At 41.6% G+C, this 19761-nt stretch overlaps 1 protein-coding gene across 1 annotated transcript in view; it reads left to right on the top strand.

Annotated features, from left to right (window-relative positions):
- Nucleotides 1-19761, top strand: part of ERMP1 (endoplasmic reticulum metallopeptidase 1) — a 48402-nt gene that overhangs the window by 10785 nt on the left and 17856 nt on the right. The window contains exons 5-8 of the mRNA XM_036260355.1: nt 11378-11524; nt 12405-12497; nt 14716-14928; nt 15790-16010. Coding sequence (XP_036116248.1) covers nt 11378-11524; nt 12405-12497; nt 14716-14928; nt 15790-16010 — 674 coding nt within the window. The remainder of the gene's footprint in view (nt 1-11377; nt 11525-12404; nt 12498-14715; nt 14929-15789; nt 16011-19761) is intronic.

Here is a 19761-nt window from a genome sequence, read left to right as displayed (position 1 = left end):
GTCAGTGAGTGGGGGTAAAGCACATTCTTCTGATGGGACAGGTTGAGCACCTTCAACAAGCAGCTCCAGAGCTGACCCTGATCTATATTTTCCAGAGACAGCTCCTTCTGTGGCAGGAACCAGGGTAGGTCTGGGTGGGGGCGGGGGTTCTTCAGTCAGGGATGGTGGGGCTTCAGGTCAGGAGATGATGCCCAGGCCAGCCTCAGCTTCAGAGCTGCAGCTGAAGTGGCTGCTAGAGATGGTACAACCTCTGGAACAGGACACCCCTCCAGGTCTGCCCCTGCATTTGATTTGCGAGGGGTCACCTATATGCCTGCACTTCCATGTGTCCCCCAAAGACTGAATACAGCCGCAGCCCAGGACCTACCACAAGGCATACTCTCTATTGGAAATCCAGCACATGGGTGGTCTGAGACCAGTCTTTGCTTCTGGACAGCTTCTGGGGGTGCTCCCTGTGTGTCTGGCACCAATCCTTCCCCATAATCTTGCATGTATCTCTGTCCCCTATTTCACTCCCACCTCTCCTACCTTCTCATTCTTGGGTTCTGCCTCCTTGGGCTCCAGGTCCTCCATCCAGGGTTGTTTAACATCAGCATGGTATTCCAGGGAGAGCTGCCTGTGGAGACTTAAGTGGCTTTGAGGTTGGAGGCTTGTGGAGCCTGGGCAGCTTCAGGGGAGGAGTCCTTCTCCAGCCATCCCCAGACTCCTAGGTGGCCATATGCTCTTTGGGCCTGCTCTGGCCCTCAGTGATGTGGCTCACTTGCCCCTCACTGGTGGATATGGGGCAGGGGTCTCTTGTTGACTAGCTGCTCCTCTGTGTCCTGGGTTGAACTCTGCAGTGACAGGGACCCAAAGCCGATTGGGAGGACCCAAGAACTTACCTGGCCCTAGTCGCTGCTGCTTCTGCCCACTGGACCCTTTGCTCCTGGATCAGGCCCAGCCCTGTGTCTGCACAGACCTCCCCCCGGGGGAAATGGGATTCACCTCCAGGGCTCAGGATAAACATCAGAAAAAGGGTGCTCCTCACACTCCATGTGTACCCAGCCAGCCTTTACCTGGGGTGTGAACATAACAAGCTGACTAGGCTTCTGACCCCAAGCCCCCAAGCCTGTTCCCAAGCCCAACCCCAAGCCTGTTCCTGCCCTGAGCAGGCCCTCCCCTCTTACACACACTCACATGCACACGCACACACGGGCATAGGCTGGTTAGGTGCGATCAGTGGTGGCCTGGCTTGAACCAAACTGCCCTGGGCCTCCCTGTGTTACCTCTGGGTCCTGCCATGACAAGGGCCCCAGGCATCTGGGCTGAGTGAGGGCCCAGTGGCGGTCTTGGTGGAACATACTCTCACAACTGCCTCTTTTGAGGCCTTGGCCTCAGGACACAGGCAGACAGCAGGAGAGCATCCCTTCGGTGCGAATGTCTCAAGTCAAATGAGCTGGGTAAGAGCTGTTATAGAATGTGGCTGCTCTTTGGTAGACTTCATCAGTGAAGCAATCAGTTCCAGGGCTTATCTTTGTTGGAAGATTTTTTCCCATTGATTTTTAGAGAGAGTGTAAGGGGGGGGGGAGGGGAGAAAAACATCTTTGTGAGAGAGAGACATCAATCGGTTGCCTCCAGCAGGAGCCCTGGCCAGGAGCTGAGGATCAAACCTGCAAACCAGGTACATGCCCTTGACTGTGAATTGAACCCGAGACCCTTCTGTGCATGGGCTGATGCTCTAACCGCTGAGCAACACCAGCCAGGGCATTGTTTGTTTCCATTTTTATGAAATATCTTTTTTCATCCCTTTACTGTCAGTCCCTGTGTATCTTTTGATCTGAAGTGAGGCTGTTGTAGACAACATACATGAGGGTCTTGTTTTCTCATCTATTCAGCCACCCTGTATTTTTACTGAAGCGTTTAATCTATTTACATTTTAAAAAATTTTATTTTTATTGTTGACAGTATTACAGATTTCCCCCAGTTTTCCCCACCTTTACCCCTACTCTCAGCCCTGCCCCAACTTAGGCCTTTACTACACTATTGTCTGTGTCCATTGGTTATGCATGACTATATATCTATATATATAGATATATATAGTTCTTCAGTTAATCTCTTCCCATCTCCGCTCTCCCTCACCGCCACCCCATCCAGGTCTGTCAGTCGGTCCCATTCTTTTATGCCTCTGGACCTATTTTGTTTGTCAGTTTTAGTCTATTTACATTTAAAGTAATTGTTGATAGATATGTAGTTATTACCACTTTATTGTATTTTTAACTTTTTTGTTTTTTAATGAAGATCCTTTAACATTTCTTATAATACTGGTTTGGTGGTGATGAACTCCTTTAGCTTTTTCTTGTCTGGAAAGCCCTTTATCTGTCCTTTGATTTTACTATAACTTTTTTTTTTTTTTTTTATCCTCACCCGAGGATATTTTTCCATTTTTTGTACAGATAGAGTGGGAGGGAGAGAGAGGAAGGGAGAGAGAGAGAGAAACATCGACGTGAAGGGACACATCGAGTGGTTGCCACCCGCACGAGCCAACCAGGGCTGGGGACAAACTGCAACAGAGGTACGTGCCCTTAGCGGGAACTGAACTCGGGTCTCTCCAGACTACAGACCAACACTCTGCTGAGCCAAACTGGCCAGGGCAGGTCCTCTGCCTATTTTTAAATTGGATTTTTTGTCTTCCTTTTGTTGAGTTGTATGAGTACTTTATATATTTTGGAAATTAACCCCTTAGCCAATGTATCATTGGCCAAATATATTCTTCCAGAGAGTGGGTTCCCTTTCCATTCTGATGCTTGTTTCTTTTGCTGTGCAGAAGCTTTTTAGCTTGATGTAGTCCCATTTATTAAGCCCTAGGAGATCTATCAGTGAAAGTTCCACTATGTATGAAGTCTGAGATTTTTTCTGTGTACATTTTCTTCTAGGATTTTTATGGTTTCATGAGTTATATTTAAGTCTTTTATCCATTTTGGGTTTATTCTTGTGTATGGTGTTAGTGATCTAGTTTTATTTATTTGCATGTAGCTGTACATTTCCCTGCCACCATTTGTTGAAGAGACTGTCTTTTCTCCATTGTATGCTCTTGCCTCCTTTGTCAAATGTTAATTGTGCATAGTGTGTTGGATCAATTTCTGGGTTCTCTGTTCTGTTCCATTGATATGTATGCCTGTTTTTGTGCCAGTACCAGGCTGTTTTGATTATGATAGCTTTGTAGTATTCCTTGATGTCTGGTATTGTGATCCCTCCCACTTTGTTCTTCTTTTTCAAGATTGCTATGGCTATTTGGGGTCTTTTTTGTTCTATATAATGTTTTCTTTCTTTAAATTATATTTTTCAGTTACTGTTGACATTCAATATTTTATATTAGTTTCAGGTATACAGAATAGTGGTTAGACAGTTATATAATTTATGAAGTGATTCCCCTGATAATTCAAGTATCCACCTGCCACTGTACATAATTATTACAATATTACTGACTATATTACCTATGCTGTACTTTAGATCCCTGTGGCTATTTTGTAACTACCAATTTGTATTTCTTAATTCCTTCACCTTTTCACCCAGCCTCCCATCTGGTAACAATGAGTTTGTTCTCTTCATCTATGAGTCTATTTCTGTTTAATTTGTTCATTAATTTGTTGTTAGGATTCCACATATAAATGAAATCATGTGGTATTTATCTCTCTCTGTTTGACTTATTTCACTTAGCATAATACCCTCTAAGTCCATTCATGTTGTTGCTAGTGGTAAGATTTTATTGTTTTTTATTGCTGTATTTTTTAAAATTAATTAGTTTATTTATTTTATTTATTTATTTTTAAATCTTTATTGTTGAATGTAGAATGTATTACAGATGTTCCTCATTTTTCCCCCATTGACCCCCTCCTCCCCACTCCCACCCCACTCCCACCTTTTCCCACACTATTGTCTGTGTCCATTGGTTATGCATATAAGTTCTTTGATTTATTTCTTCCCACCTCCCAACCCCTTTCTCTTTGAGGTTTGTCAGTCTAGCAATGAATTTGTACTTCTTAATCCCTTCACCTTTTTCACCCATTCCCCCAATCCCCCTCCCATCGGGCAACCAACAGAATGTTCTCTGTATCTATGAGAATGTTTCTGTTCCACCTGTTCATTTTGTTTGTAGATTCCATTGTTGATAGATATGTATTCATTGCCATTTTGTTTGTTCATACATTTTATCTTTTTCTTTAAAAAGACCCTTCATCATTTCATATAATAACGGTTTGGTGGTGATGAACTCCTTTAACTTTTTCTTGTCTGGAAAAGTCTTTATATGGCCATCGATTCTAAATGACAGCTTTGCAGGAATAGAGTAATCTTGGTTGTAGGTTCTTGCTTTTCATCACTCTGAATATTTCTTGCCACTCCCTTCTGGCCTGCAAAGTTTCTTTTGAGAAATCAGCTGACAGTCTAATGGGAATTCCCTTGTAGGTAACTAGCTGCCTTTGTCTTGCTGCTTTTAAGATTCTCTCTTTGTCTTGAACCTTTTGCATTTTGAGGATGATGTGTCTTGGTGTGGGCCTCTTGGGGTTCATCTTGTTTGGGACTCTGTGCTTCCTGGTCTTGAATGTCTGTTTTCTTCACCAAGTTAGGGAAGTTTTCTGCCATTGTTGTTTCAAACAGGTTTTCAATTTCTTGTTCTCGCTCTTCTCCTTCTGGCACCCCCAAGATGCGACTGTTGGCATGCTTGAAGTTGTCCCAGAGGCTCCTTACACTGTCCTCATTTTTTTGGATTCATTTTTCTTTTTGCTGTTCTGATTGGGCATTTTTTGCTTCCTTATATTCCAAATCGATGGTTTGCTTCTTGTATTTACGTACTCTACTATTGTATCTGTGTAAATTATTCTTTATTTCAGTAAATTATTCAGTAAATTATTCTTCATTTTTGACTGTGCATCCATCATTTCTGACTGGTCCTTTTTTATGGTCTTGAGGCCCTCCCTAAGTTCACTGAGGTTCTCACTAAGTTCATTGAGCATCCTTATAAGCAGTATTTTGAACTCAGCATCTGTTAGGTTGCTTATCTCCATTTTGCTTAGTTCTTTTCTTGGGGTTTTGTTCTGTTCTTTCATTTGGGACCTTTTTCTTTTTTCTCGTCATTTTGGCTGCCTCCCTGTGTTTGTTTCTGTGTATTACTTAATGAGCAGTATGTGGCTAGCTGAGACCAGATGCTGCTTGTTTGAAAGAATTTAGGAAAAACCTGAAGCAGGATCCAAGACAGGCCAATCCTATGGTTAAGCAAGTGGCAACAGCTTGGGTGGGCCTGAAAGATGGGTGGGGCAGGGCCTCAGGGAATCACCAGGGCGGGGCTACCAGTGTGAGATAGGTTGCTGGAGTCTCAGATATGGTGACTATCTGCTGCCCCAGAGAAGGGTTCACCAAAGGAACAAAGGCCTCTGACAGCACGTTTGTCCTGGAGAAAGCCCCCTCTCCAGCCCTCGCTCCAGTGCCAAACAGCTCAGTTCTTCCCTGTATGTCTCTGGTGCCCCTCGAGCTGCCTCCCCTCCAAGCTTAGAGGGAGTGAGTCTGATAAGTCCGTTCGCGGGCCCTTTAAGGAGCTGCCTAGGGCTCCAGCCGCATCAGCTTCCCTGAGCCTCAGTTCCTGCTGGTTTTTCCAGCCAGAAGTTATGGGGATTCTCTTCCTGGCACTGGAACCCTGAGCGGGGCACCTGGTGTGGGACGGGGACCCCTCAGTCCTTAGGAAGGACCTTCCCAGCCAAGGTATCCTCCTTTTTTTTTTCTTTTTATCATCCTCACCCGAGGACATTTTTCCATTTTTTGTTCAGGTAGAGTGGGAGGGAGAGAGAGGAACAGAGAGAGAGAGAAACATCGACGTGAAAGGGACACATCGAGTGGTCGCCACCTGCACAACCAACCAGGGCTGGGGACAAACTGCAACCGAGGTACATGCCCTAAGCGGGAACTGAACCCGGGTCTCTCTGGACCGCAGGCCGAGGCTCCAACCGCTGAGCCAAACTGGCCAGGACTCCTGCTGATTTCTATCCGCCACACGTGGCTGTGGGACCAGCCCGTTGGGCCTCCGCCCTTCCTCCCCTCCTACCGGTCTGGATGTGGCTGCTGCTTGTATTCTGTAGTTGTAGGACTTCCATTCAGCTTGATTTCAGGTGGTTTTGAATGATGGTTGTTCTGTAGTTTAGTTGTAACTTTGATGTTGTTGTGGGAGGACGCAATACCGTGTTTACCTACGCTGCCATCTTGACCGGAAGTCTATTGCTGTATTTTTTTAAATTTCTTGTTCTGACAGTTCATTATTAGTGTATAAAGTGCAACTCAAATTTTTTTTTTTTTTTTTTGAGCAGGAGGGAGGGAGGAAGAGAAAGAAAGAAACATCAATGTGAGAGAGACACATCAAGTGGTTGCCACCTGCATAACCCCAACTAGGGCCGGGGACAAACTGTAACCGAGGTATGTGTCTTTAGTGGGAACTGAACCCGGAACTCTCGGGTCCTCTGGCCAATGCTCTAACCAGTGAGCAACCGGCCAGGGTGCAACTCATTTTTTTTATTTTTTTTTTTTATCCTCACCCGAGGACATTTTTCCATTCCTTGCTCAGATAGAGTGGGAGGGAGAGAGAGGAACGGAGAGAGAGAGAGAAACATCGATGTGAAAGGAACACATCGAGTGGCTGCCACCCGCACGACCGACCAGGGCCGGGGACCAACTGCAACCAAGGTACATGCCCTTAGTGGGAACCGAACCTGGGTCTCTCAGGACCGCAGGCCGACGCTCTAACCGCTGAGCCAAACCGGCCAGGGCGCAACTCATTTTTATATATTGATTTTATGTCCTGAAACTTTACTGAATGGTAAATGAAGATGGCTTAATATTTGAAAATCAGTCTATAATTCACCACATTATCGCAGTTAAGGAGAAGAATCATCTCACCATAATCATCTCAGAAGATAAAGAACAAAGATATGTTTCTTCATACAAGTACCTTTAAAGCACTCAAGAAATATGACATTAATATAAAGCTATTATCTGATGAACAGTGAATATTCAGATTTCTCCAGTTGTTCCAGTAATGTCCTAGTAGTTTTTTAATCTGAGTTCTAATTCAGGATCAAACATAGCATGTAATTATTAGATTTTATCAGATATATTACAAAACCATGAATGTGTAAACTTAATTATTGTCAGGTGAGTACCCCTTTAACCTCCTTTCATGAAAGAGAATAGACTTACTACAGCCTCCCACCTGCTTCTTCTCAAATACAGCACCCTACCACTTACCTAAGAGTAGCCATTATTTCGATTATTTTGGTTTTTATACTTTATTTCCTTCATAGTTGAGCTTTATGTGTCTTTCAATATGGTTTTAATAGTATAATTTTAATTATTAATATTTAATTTTATTATTTTAATACTAGTATTTTAACATGATGTTTTTCTTTTTATTTATTTATTTTTTTTATCCTCACCCGAGGACATTTTTCCATTTTTTGTACAGATAGAGTGGGAGGGAGAGAAAGGAAGAGACAGAGAGAGAGAAACATCGATGTGAAAGGGACACATCGAGTGGCTGCCACCGCACGACCAACCAGGGCCGGGGACAAACTGCAACCGAAGTACGTGCCCTTAGCGGTAACCGAACCCAGGTCTCTCCGGACCGCAGGCCGACGCTCTAACCGCTGAGCCAAACCGGCCAGGGCATTAACATGATGTTTTTAAAGTCTGTTTCCCCATCATCACGTGATGTCTGATTCGTGATGACATTAACTTTTGAGCCTTTAATTATGGCTTTTGCTACGTTTTTCTACTTTGTAAAATTACTGTTTTACTTTTTGTAATAGGTACTTTGAAACTAAATATCCCGTTTCTCATGAAACTTGGATCCTACTTTTAGCAATCATTTATCCTCGTCCCGAAGCATTTTTACCGTAACGTTAGCCAGATGCTGAGTTTTCTAGCTCCATCATTCCATCTATAGTTAATAGTTGGAATTCTAGAAGGAATGCTTCCTATTCTTCTTTATTTGTGTATTTATTTCAGTATTTTTATTTTGTTTTGTAGATTATGTATTGTTTATATCATTTTCATGCATGGATTGTTCTAGTTTAGACCAAAGGCAGCACCTTCACCTGGTGCCTGAGACCTTTTGACATTTCTCTGACATGTTCCTTTGAGCACTTTCTTGCTTTCCGCACAAGATGTTCTGACTTATCTTGTATTTTCCTAGCCTCAGGTCTGGAGCTAGCCATTTCTCTAAGGGAATCTACTCCTTTTAGTCGACAATGGCATTCAAAAGCAATGGTCTTGGTGCTGTGTGTTTTATCTTTATATTCATTCTGTTTGGGGTTTGTAGAGTTCTTTGAATTTGAAGCTTTATATTTTCTGTGAGTTTTGGAAAATTATTGGCCATTATTTCTTTAAACATTGATCTGCCTCATTCTGTCTCCAGTTAGTCATATGTTAGACTTTTTTTACTGTATCCCATATGTCTCTCATACTTATTTCCATCCTTTTTTATTTCTGTGTTTTAATTCTGTTGATCTATAATCCTTTCTTTTGCTGTGTTTAGCCTTGTTATTAAACCATCTATTAAAATTCTTAGCATCAGTTATTTTGATTTCCAGTTCTAGGGTTTTCATTTGATTCTTTTAAAAAAGAGTTTGCACTTGTCTGTCAAAATTCTTTTTTTATATTTTATTTATTGATTTTGAGAGAGAGAGAGAAGATAAAGACATTGATTTGTTGCTCCACTTATTTATGCATTTTGGTTGTTTTTTTTTTTTTTTAAATATGATTTTAGAGGGGAAAGGAGAGGGAGAGACATCAATTAGCTGCTTCCTGCCACTCTCTATTAGTGATTGAGCCCACAAGCCAGGCATGTGCTCTGACTGGGAATTGAACCGGTGATCTCTCAGTGCCTGGGACAACACTCAACCAACTGAGCCACACAAGCCAGGGTTCATTGGTTGATTCTGGTATATCCCTGACCAGGGGTTTAACCCGTAACCTTGGCATATCAGGATAATGCTGTAGCCAACTGAGCTGCCTGACCAGGATGTGAAAATCTTATCATCTGTGTATCTGTGTTTTCAAACATATTAATCATAGTTATTTAAGAATCTGTGTCTGGTAACCACAGTATCTGGGTCACCTGGGTAACTGGTTCCACAGTGTTTCTCTACATCTTCCTCCCTTCTTGTGTGGCCATTTTATTCTGTAGGAAAGCAGTTTGATTTATAGAGTTATTAAAGTGTTCATAGTGTTAGGTTCTCTGAAATACAATTACTTTATCTGTCTACATTAGTCAACTTTTTGCTAAATTTTATTGTACCAAACAGCCCGTGAATCTCAGTGGGTTATTATAAATAGCAAAGGCTTATTTCTTCCTCATGTTATATTTTGGTTCCTGGATAACTGCAGTTATGTTTCATGGTTTTATGTTCCATGTGCCTTTTTTTTTTTTTAATCCTTACCTGAGGATATTTTTTTCCACTGATTTCTAGATAGTGGAAGGGAGGGAGGGAGAGAGAGAGGGGGAGGGGGGGAGAGAGAGACATCGATGTGAGAGAGACACATCGATTGGTTGCCTTTTACACAGCCCTGACTGGGGCCGGGTGTCAAACCTGCAACCCGCCCTGACCAGTTTGGCTCAGCAGTTAGGGCGTTGGCCTCCGGTCTGGAGAGACCCCAGCTCGGTTCCCGCTAAGGGCACATACCTCAGTTGCGGTTTGTCCCTGGCCCTGGTTGGGTCATGTGGCTGACAACCACTCGATGTGTCCCCTTCATATCGATGTTTCTTTCTCTCTCTCTCTCTCCCTCCCTCCCTCCCACTCTATCTAAACAAAATATCAAAAAATGTCATCGGGTGAGGATAAACAAAAAAAAACCCTGCAACCCAGGTACATGCCCTTGACTGGGAATCGAACCCACGACCCTGGAACCACTGAGCCACACTGGCCAGGGCCCATGTATCTTATTCATTCTGGGATCCAGGCTAAAGGAGAAGCCTCGATCAAGGATGTATTGATCTCATGGCCAAAGTTAATGAGAGGGATGGACCATGTGATGGCTTCTAAAAGTCTTTATGGTTGAAGTTCATGTCTCCCATTGACAGTCTATCTGTCAAAGCAATCTATGTGGCCAAGCCTGCAGTGAACAGGGTGAAGAAGTATATGTGCTGTTTCCACAGGAAGGCCATTAACAAGTTATATGGGAGGGAGGAGTGAATAATTGGGAATAATAATACAAGTTATCTCACTATACTAAAGAGAAGACTGCCACATTTGAAAACAAGATGTGTATGCATGAAGATATTAGTGTAGAATTATTAATGATAAAAATTATAAAATTATAAATGAGTAATAAGGGACTTTATGGTATAATTCAGTGCTTTGCAGTTATGAAAATGACCAGTATAATATCTAGCACATTGAAAAGATGCATTCAGCTTATATAATGTTATGTGAAAGAGCAATGTACAGAGGGTATATATACTATGAGTATAGCTATGTACACAGTCATACATTTTTTTGAAAATTGAAAATATGAAAATGATCATTTATCTTAAGACGAGGAACTTTAGAGTGGTTTTTCATTTTTAAACAAACTCTTTATAGTGTTATTTTATAATACAAAATAATTCTATTTTCTGAAAGGTTATTTTTCATTCTGTTTACTTATTTATTTTTCTTTCTGTTAATCCTCACTTGAGGATATTGTTCCCATTAATTTTTTTAGAAAGAGTGGAAGGGAGTCGGGGGAAGAGAGAGGGAGAGGAACATTGATGTGAGAGAGACACATCGATTGGTTGCCTCCTGCATGGGCCCCAACCAGTGCCAGGGATGAAACCTGTAACCCAGGTACATGCCCTTGCCTGAGAATTGAACCCGTAACCCTTTGGTGTGCCGGCTGACTCTCTAACCACTGAACAGCACCGCCTAGGGCTATTTTTCATTCTAAAAGTCATACACATTTACTAGAGAAATGTAGGAAAATACAGAAGAAAATGATTTAAAAAATAAACCTTCTCTGGATCTTTCTTTTAAACCACCACAGTAACTATTTTAGGTGTGCTTAAAAAATTAGTAAGTTACCCTGGCCAGTTTGGCTCAGCGGTTAGAGCGTTGGCCCATGGAACCAAGGGTTGTGGGTTCGATTCTGGTCAAGGGCATGTACCTGGGTTGCAAGTTTGATCCTGGTGGGGGTCATGTGAGAGGCAGCCAATCAATGTGTCTATCTTGCATTGAGGTTTCTCTCTCTCTCCCTCTCCTTCCTTTCCACTCTCTGAAAATCAGTGGAAAAATACCTTCAGGTGAGAATTAACAACAACAACAAAAAAATTAGTATGTTAAAAAATTAACATATTAACCTTGTGTGTCATGTTTCATTTCAGGTCCTGAAAATCCTTGGTTGGTCCAAGCTTATGTTTCAGCAGCTAAACACCCTTTTGCTTCTGTGGTGGCCCAGGAGGTTTTTCAGAGTGGCATCATTCCTTCAGATACTGATTTCCGTATCTACAGGGATTTTGGAAACATTCCAGGTGTTTTGTCCGTTGTTATGGGCTATTGGGTGACAATGCTTAATTAGTAGCAAGTTTTACATTTGGAAGTTTGTGAATAAACAGCATTTTCTGAGAGCACATTCTCTATGTGAGAGCTGTGTATTCTGCCTCACTAAAACTAAGTTCCTGATATTTTCCTTTCCTTTTTAAACCCTGATCTAGTTTAAATGCTTGCTTTTTTAGCACATTTCATCTTGCCCCACAGTGTGACAAAAGAACAGAGAAGAACTGTTTAGCAGTTCATTCCCAAAAGATGGTAACAGATCTTTCAGGGCTCTTTGACTTTTTATTATTTTATTGATTTTAGATATGAGGGGAGAGGGGGAGAGAGAGAGAAACATCGATGAGAGAACATCGATTGGCTGCCTCCTGCATGTCCTGTATTGGGGATTGCACCCACAACCTGGGCATGTGCCCTGACCGGGAATCGAACTGGCGACCTCTTGGTGCATGGGTTGACGCTCAACCAGTAAGCCACACTGGCCAGGCAGGCTCTTTGACTTTTTATTGCTATTTAGCTTTGCCAACACCCTTGGTAGATTGTACAGCTTATTTGAAGTTAAAATTTGGCTCTGATAGATGGCAAAGTTTTGATGACCTCCCAAGCTCAGTATTCCTACTCCTTGCTGTGCACCTTGTAATGTGCAGTAGTAAACTTCCCTCACTCCTGTATTGAATTATGTGCCACAGCTATAGATTCTGTAAGAATTTGGGAGAGAATTGCTTCCAAAACTGTGACAAAGCAATCATGCCACTGCTTTGACATTTTGTCTTTTAAAAATTTAATACATTAAACAAATAGGCCTAAAACAAGGTTGATCTTTAAAGCAAAATGACCTCTTTTAAATATATGTTTCAGGAATAGACTTGGCTTTTATTGAGAATGGATACATTTATCATACCAAATATGACACAGCGGACAGAATTCTAACAGATTCCATTCAGAGAGCAGGTTGGTATTCTAATTCAGACTTTTCATATATGGTAAGATGGAATATTAGAGATGATTTTATTCTAATTCAGACTTTTCATATATGGTAAGATGGAATATTAGAGATGACCTGTAAATCTATAAATATTTTGTGGCCTAAGCATTTGGGAGGCAGTGTATGGTATGAATGAGCTGGGGCTTTGGTGTTAGAGATGTGAGGGCTTAAAGTTTAGCCTTGAAGTCTAGTTTAACAATTAAGAGCATACGATTGTTCATTGTGGAAATTGGAAAGGGCGTTGACCCAGGGCTCTAGTAGGATTGCCGAGTGACGAGAATGTAGCCAAAATGGAAGCTGTACACTGGAGGTGGCACCAATGCATTTGGGCAGCTTGCCGAGGGGGAGAAAAGTTACTCGATCGAAGGTTGGGTGGTGAGGACTGGTGAGAGGGTTACAGGACATGTATCAGGGCAACACAGGGGCAAGAGAGTTAAGTGCTCTCCAGAGAGAGGTGGAGTAATCAGGGGAGGGGAGTCTGATGCTGAGCCTTAAAGAGTTGGTAGGATTTGGCCCAGTGGAGAGTATGTTCCAAGAAAGAACATAGTATAGGTAGGGTGTATTTGTGTGTTGGGGGTGGTGGTTGTTGGTGAGTAGATTGTCAGACTACAGTGTAGTGGAAGTTATATTTTCAGAAATAGAGGGAAATGAGGTGTAGGGGTAGAGAAAATAGTAGGAGGTTTGTAAAATCAGCAGGAAGATGCCATAGAAATAAGGAACCATTAAAGGCCTGAGTACATGAACGAATGATGGCTTTACATGCTCTTTAAATGCTGTTAGTCTCATGATGCTGTCTGGAGTGGATGGTGGAAGGTGGGGAGAGCGATGAGTCAGGTAATTTAAGCCAGGAGACAATAACTTAAGTGTGGAATAATGAGGACCTAGACTGTGGTGTTGACAAAAGATAGAAAGGAAAGGTGAGGGATGGAAAATTAGATACATTTCGAATGTAAATTCAACAAGACTTGACAAGTTAGAAGGGTTGAATCAAATGGATGGCAGCAAAGATGATTGCAAAGTATTAAGCCTACCTGGCTAGGGAGAGAGAATGCCATTGACTATAGCAGGTATGTGGGAAGGTGACCCTCATCCAGAGCAGAGCGGCATGGAAACCATGAGTGTGTCAGACATATAAGACTGAGGGTGTCTGTGAACTGACCAGATGAAAATATAGATACAGTGGTAGAGCTCTTTCAGAACTTGGTCTATGGGTTTGGGAATTTGAGCATACCACAAAAAGTGTAGAGAATGGAAATGTTTTTTGGAAGAGCAAAGCAAAGGTAAGGACTAAACCTGAGCTTAACACATTCTTAGGGAGGCAGGGGAGCCAGTGTAAGAAATTCTGTGGTCAGACAGTGTGGTGTCTTAAGCTAAAAGAAGAGAAAGTCAAGGATGGGATGAACAACAGGAGGAAAGGCCTAATCATTCAAGGCTTTTTATTGCTCCTGTGTTAAAGCTCTTTCATTCATTCACTGATATAAAAAATATTCATTACAGACCTCTAATGTGCTAGGTGCTGTCTGTAATGATTTTCCCCATCATTGCTGAATAATCTCTCTCCTCATTCATGACTTTTGTTTCTGTATTTGGAACTTTCCCTCCTCAGGTCCTTCATCGATGCAGTTCTCAGACTGGACACTGTCCCCCATTGTAGTGAGCTGTAAATATCACTTCTTGGGGTTGCTCCTCTGACTTCCCAAACTCCATTAGTCTCCAATAATATGCTCATGGGGAATGTTAGTACCTGTCCTTATTAATTATTTTTATTCAGATATAATTGACATTCCTTATTAATTCTTAGTAAATTAGTGACTCATGAGAGGCCTTGTCTCTTGGCTCACCACTGAATTTTGGTATTTAGAGCAGCAGCAGCATCTGCTGCGTTAACTATATAGTAAATGAATAGGCACTAAGAAACAACTGTGGAGTTTGTCAGCAGTGACGGTACGACTGATCAGAGAATAGTTCTAAGAGATAGGAAAGGATGAAGGCTAGTTGGCTGAGTTTCTAAACGGAGAGGAAACAGAGTAGGAGCTTGAAGCTTATTTGAAAAACTTAGTAAGAAAAGTAGGATAGAGCAATAAGGTGGTAGAGTGCTGTTTCTTATCACATTATTTCTAGGTATAACTTTGCTCGGACACCAGTTGGTTTATTCAACTTTATCTTTCTTTTCTTTACTAATAGGTGACAACATTTTAGGAGTTCTTAAATATCTAGCTACATCTGATATGTTGGTTTCTTCTTCTAAGTATCGACATGGGAACATGGTCTTCTTTGATGTGCTTGGCCTCTTTGTCATTGCCTACCCTTCTCGTGTTGGCTCCATAATTAACTACATGGTGGTAATGGCTGCTGTCTTTTACCTGGGCAAAAAATTTCTGCAGCCCAAACATAAGAGTAAGTACTTTCCCCTAGAACGGCAGTACTGGCATGGGTACAGTATGTGCCTGAAGTTTTTAGTCAGTTTGCTTGTATCTTTCCAAGATGTTAAAAGTCCTAAGAAAAATAATGTTTGATTTATATTGTAAGATACTTCTAAATGAATAACAGATTAATATACTCATTATACTTTTAGTCTTGGTGAAGCAGGCAATTTTTATGTACTTAAGCACTCCATAGAAGTACCACATAGGAGCTATTGAAAAATAGTTTGTATAGATTGACTTTTAGTGAAAAGTCCCATTGAAACACCTTGTCTATACTATAGACCAATAGCACACTATTCTGAAGTATGAATGAACTGCTGCTAGTTAAATTGGTCCCCTTTTACTTGAAATGTTTTATAGTCTAAGCTGGTATGTGCTATTACAAGGTGAAACATTTAGCAGTTAATTTAAATAATTCTTTATCATCAGTTATTTCCTGTGCTCGTTCTTTTCCTGCGGTAGCTTCTTTTAGCAAGTCCTCATGTGGAACTTTGTCTTCCATTCTTGCTGATATTTTGATACACAAAGTATTCCAAAGGGATGAAGATTAAGACTACCCACTTCCACAATCAGGAATATATCTCAACTATTCCTGGAAGCCTTATCTCTTTGAGTCTTTAGTACCCACAGACTGTCGGTAAATGTTACTTGAATGTTATTCATTAATACCTTCCCTGTTCTAGTATTTAACAAACCTTATCCTTGGGCCATTTCAATACTTTTCAATTACATGGTACATTTTATTTTTTAATGTTTGCCTCTTTACCTCTGATTGGTTATGAAATTGTTTGATAAAAATGGTGGTCTCCACATTGTGTTTTCTCTTCATCAGTGGCTAACTACATGAAGGACTTCTTCTGTGGACTTGGCATCACTCTGATAAGCTGGTTCACTAGCCTGGTGACCGTTCTCATAATAGCAGTGTTCGTCTCTCTGATTGGACAGTCTTTGTCATGGTATAACCACTTCTATGTCTCCGTTTGTCTTTATGGAACTGCTGCTCTAGCCAAAATAATATTCATACATACCCTCGCAAAACGATTTTATTATGTGGTAAGTGTTAGGCACATTTATTGATTTATTTTGCTGCTTTCAAGGATCGAAGACAAACTCAAGTGGGATTCATTGTACAGTCATGTGCCACTTAACAGTGGTGATACATTCTGAAAAATGTGTCATTAGGCGATTTCATCATTGTGCAGACATCATCCTGCACACTTACACAAACCTAGATGGTATAACTTACTACTGTAACTGCATGTGCTGTGCTTTTATAGAATGGTTGTGCAGCATCACCACAGACCTGATGTTGACATTACGACGGCTATGATGTCACTAGGTGGCAATGGAGCTACTATCATATATGATCTGTCGTTGACATCATTGTGTGAAACATGACTGTATTTTGTCTTTTGAACTATGAAAAATTGTTTGATATGGTTATAGAAAACTGGCTCTCAGAACTATGTTAAATTTCTGGAAGGCTTCTTACTCTAAGGGTGTTCTTGCAGACTTCAAATGAGGTTACAGAGCTGTACATGGTGTTTGGGGTGATGGCGACAGCAAGGCTTGTTTGCACAGCCTTCAGGTCTCTGCTGAAGCTGCCGCAGTTTTTGTAATCATGATCCTGAATCTGCCAGCCCTCCCTGGGCTCACCTAATTATTTGTTTGAAAAGCTCTGTTCTCCCACCATCAACAAATCATCAAACAAGTGTTGGCGAGGGTGTGGAGAAAAGGGGACTCTAGTGCACTGCTGGTGGGAATGCAGACTGGTGCAGACACTATGGAAAACAATGTGGTGTTACCTCAAAAAATTAAAAATTGAACTTCCATTTGACCCAGTGATCCCACTTCTAGGAATATACCCTAAGAAGCTTGAGACACCAATCAGAAAGAATATATGTACCCCCATGTTTATAGCAGCACTATTTATAATAGTTAAGATCTGGAAACAGCCCAAGTGTCCATCAGTAGACGAATGGATAAAAAAGCAGTGGTACATATACACCATGGAGTACTATGCAGTTGTAAGAAAGAAAGATCTCTTATCCTTTGAGACGACATGGAGGGACCTGGAAAGTATTATCCTAAGTGAAACAAGCCAAGCAGAAAAAGACAAATACCACATGATCTCACTTATATACGGAATATAATGAATATAATAGTCTGAGGAATAGGGTAGACCCAGAAACACGGAAGTAGGGTACAGACTGATAGCTCTCAGAAGAGGGGGTGGTGGGGGCTGGGAAGAGATAAACCACGGAGCTTATATGCATGTATGTATAACCAATGGACATGGACTACAAAGCCGGGGAAGGGTTGGGGGGTGGGGTGGGGAAGATGGGGTCAGTGGGGTAAAAAAGGAGAAACATCTGTAACAAAAATAAAATTAAAAAAAAAGAAAAGAAAAGCTCTGTTCTCCACTGGACTTAGGCTCCAGGAGGACAGGGGTTGTTTTGTTCATTATCCCCTGTGCTCAGGCAGCATATGACACACAGCACTAACACACAGTGAGTATTTGCTGCCCGAAAGAATATTGCACTTAAAGCTGCACTTCAAGTTTTCTCTTCAGTTTCCTTCACTTTTCTTTTTAACCTATATGCTGTTGACGCAGATTCTGACAGCATGTGTATGTGGTATGGGGGTTAAAGACACATTGTGGAGAAAAGAGGTAAGCGAGTAGAGTTCCAAAATGATTTATTCCACTTTAGACAGTATTACCTTATTGTTAAGGTTTTAACTGTACATGTATTTGGTAAAAATAAAATGAGGAATTAGGGTTGAAATAATAGGATTAAAAATTACAGGGAGAGCTTTGGTTTCTGATTTTTCTAAGTGAGTTAAAGGGAACATCTTTCTTAGCTTCATTATTTTCAAGACAGCCATTGTACACCTGTTTTTTCAGTATGCCCTGTTGGAGATTAGAAGGGAGACACCCGGAGGACTAAAATCCAGCATCCTTCTATAAGGATGTCTTTGGTACCTGAACTTTGGTCTCAGTTTCAGTTAATGTTGGGATATGGTCTGAGGAGCCCTTCCCTGTTAGCAATTTCTGTTAAACAAGGCTTTCTGAGGTTAGCCATCCAGTTATGGTTGAGGTAATACTTGTATCTTAGTGGCTCCAGCTTCCAAAAGAATTGCACCATGGAGCTCAATTTCACATGCTAATTCTTAGTACAACAGTATGTAACCGAGTATGTGGGGGTGGAGACAAGAATGCTTAGTTCAGTACAGATGCAACTATTGTAGGCTTAACTACATAGTGCACAACAACATTTACTTTGACGAATTTTAGTTCTCCAGTCATAAAACTAAGGGCTGAAAGCCCGGTTGAAACACTAATGTGTTTCATTTTCATTTCAGAAATATGCTTTGAGTACCCAGTGGGCCTGCTACCCAGTGGCATTGGAATGTCCTGGTGATACAGATTTATAATGATGTGGACTCTTTCTTTGAGGAGCTCAGTTTCATTTGGGAAGATGGAGAAACCATAGTGATTACAATACATTGGGGTGAATGAAGTAGAGTGACATATTCACAGGGCCAGAAGAGATGGATTTGGGTGGGAGTCAGGAAGGCTTCATGAAGGAGGTGGTGACATTTGAACTGGGTTTTTGAAATATGAGTAGAAGTGTGTCAGAGAACAGGTCGATGGGCAGTCAAAGGTGGGAACGTACAAGATGTACTTGGGTCACAGTTAGTGAACAGTTCATTGTGGTGAAGGCAAGGTTGATAGCCATAACTGGCCAGGGTGAAGTTGGAGTATGACCCTACATATTAATGGGACCACCATTAAAATTTTCTAAGCAGGATAGTGAGTGAAACAATTGTGATTTAGTACAAGAACTCTGATAACGGTGTATAGAATGGATTGGAATGGGCAGAGATGAGAAGGATCAACAGTGATGGGGAGAAAGGAAATAGATTTGAGGGATGTTTGATCTTTGGGTACAATTTGGAAACAATGTAAAATATTTTGTTGTTATAGTCTTTGTTGCTGAGATCTTTGTTTCTAATATCTGAGTGACATTTAGCTTCAAATTGAATCCTAAGAGTTATTTTTCTCTTTTTAAAAACCATGACTCTTGATGAACACTGTGTTGAACATCTAAGTACTTAAGGGACAATAGACTATCTTCCATTGTCCAAGGAGTCAGGGGGTGTTGTCAAATGAACTTTGACTTGGTTTGAAAACATGTGATTGAAACTCTAGTCCGCGGGCTGACACTCTAACCGCTGAGCCAAACCGGCCAGGGCGTGACTGAAACTCTTGAGTTTTGAGGTAGGGTCCCTTAAGACAGACATGCCCTGCCCTGGCCGGTTTGGCTCAGCAGTTAGAGCATCGGCCCGTGGACCAGAGAGTCCCAGGTTCGGTTCCCGCTGGGGGCACATGCCTCAGTTGCAGTTTGTACCCAGCCCTGGTTGGGGTCATGTGGGTGGCAACCACTCGATGTGGCTCTTTCGCATCCATGTTTCTCTCCCTCCTTCCCTCTCTTCCTCCTGCTCTATCTAAGGATAAGTGCAAAAAAAAAACCCCAAACCAAAAAGACAGACATGCCCTGGGCTATACTCAGAGGTGACAAGGCAGAGAAAAGAAAAAATAAAGTATATCTATTCCATTTTGGTATTTCTGTACTGAAACAATAACTTTCATGTTTATAGTAACAGAACTACTAGTGCAGATGTTAAAATGTATTAAGTTTAACCCTGGCTGATGTGGCTCAGTGGTTAAAGCAGCTGCCCACAATCCAAAGGTTCTTGGGTTCAATTCCTGGTCAAGGGCACATGCCTGGGTTGCAGGTTT

This window comes from Molossus molossus, unplaced genomic scaffold (assembly GCF_014108415.1).
Source record: "Molossus molossus isolate mMolMol1 unplaced genomic scaffold, mMolMol1.p scaffold_m16_p_14, whole genome shotgun sequence".
Classification (NCBI taxonomy): domain Eukaryota; kingdom Metazoa; phylum Chordata; class Mammalia; order Chiroptera; family Molossidae; genus Molossus; species Molossus molossus.
This window is presented reverse-complemented; position numbering and strand designations above follow the sequence as displayed.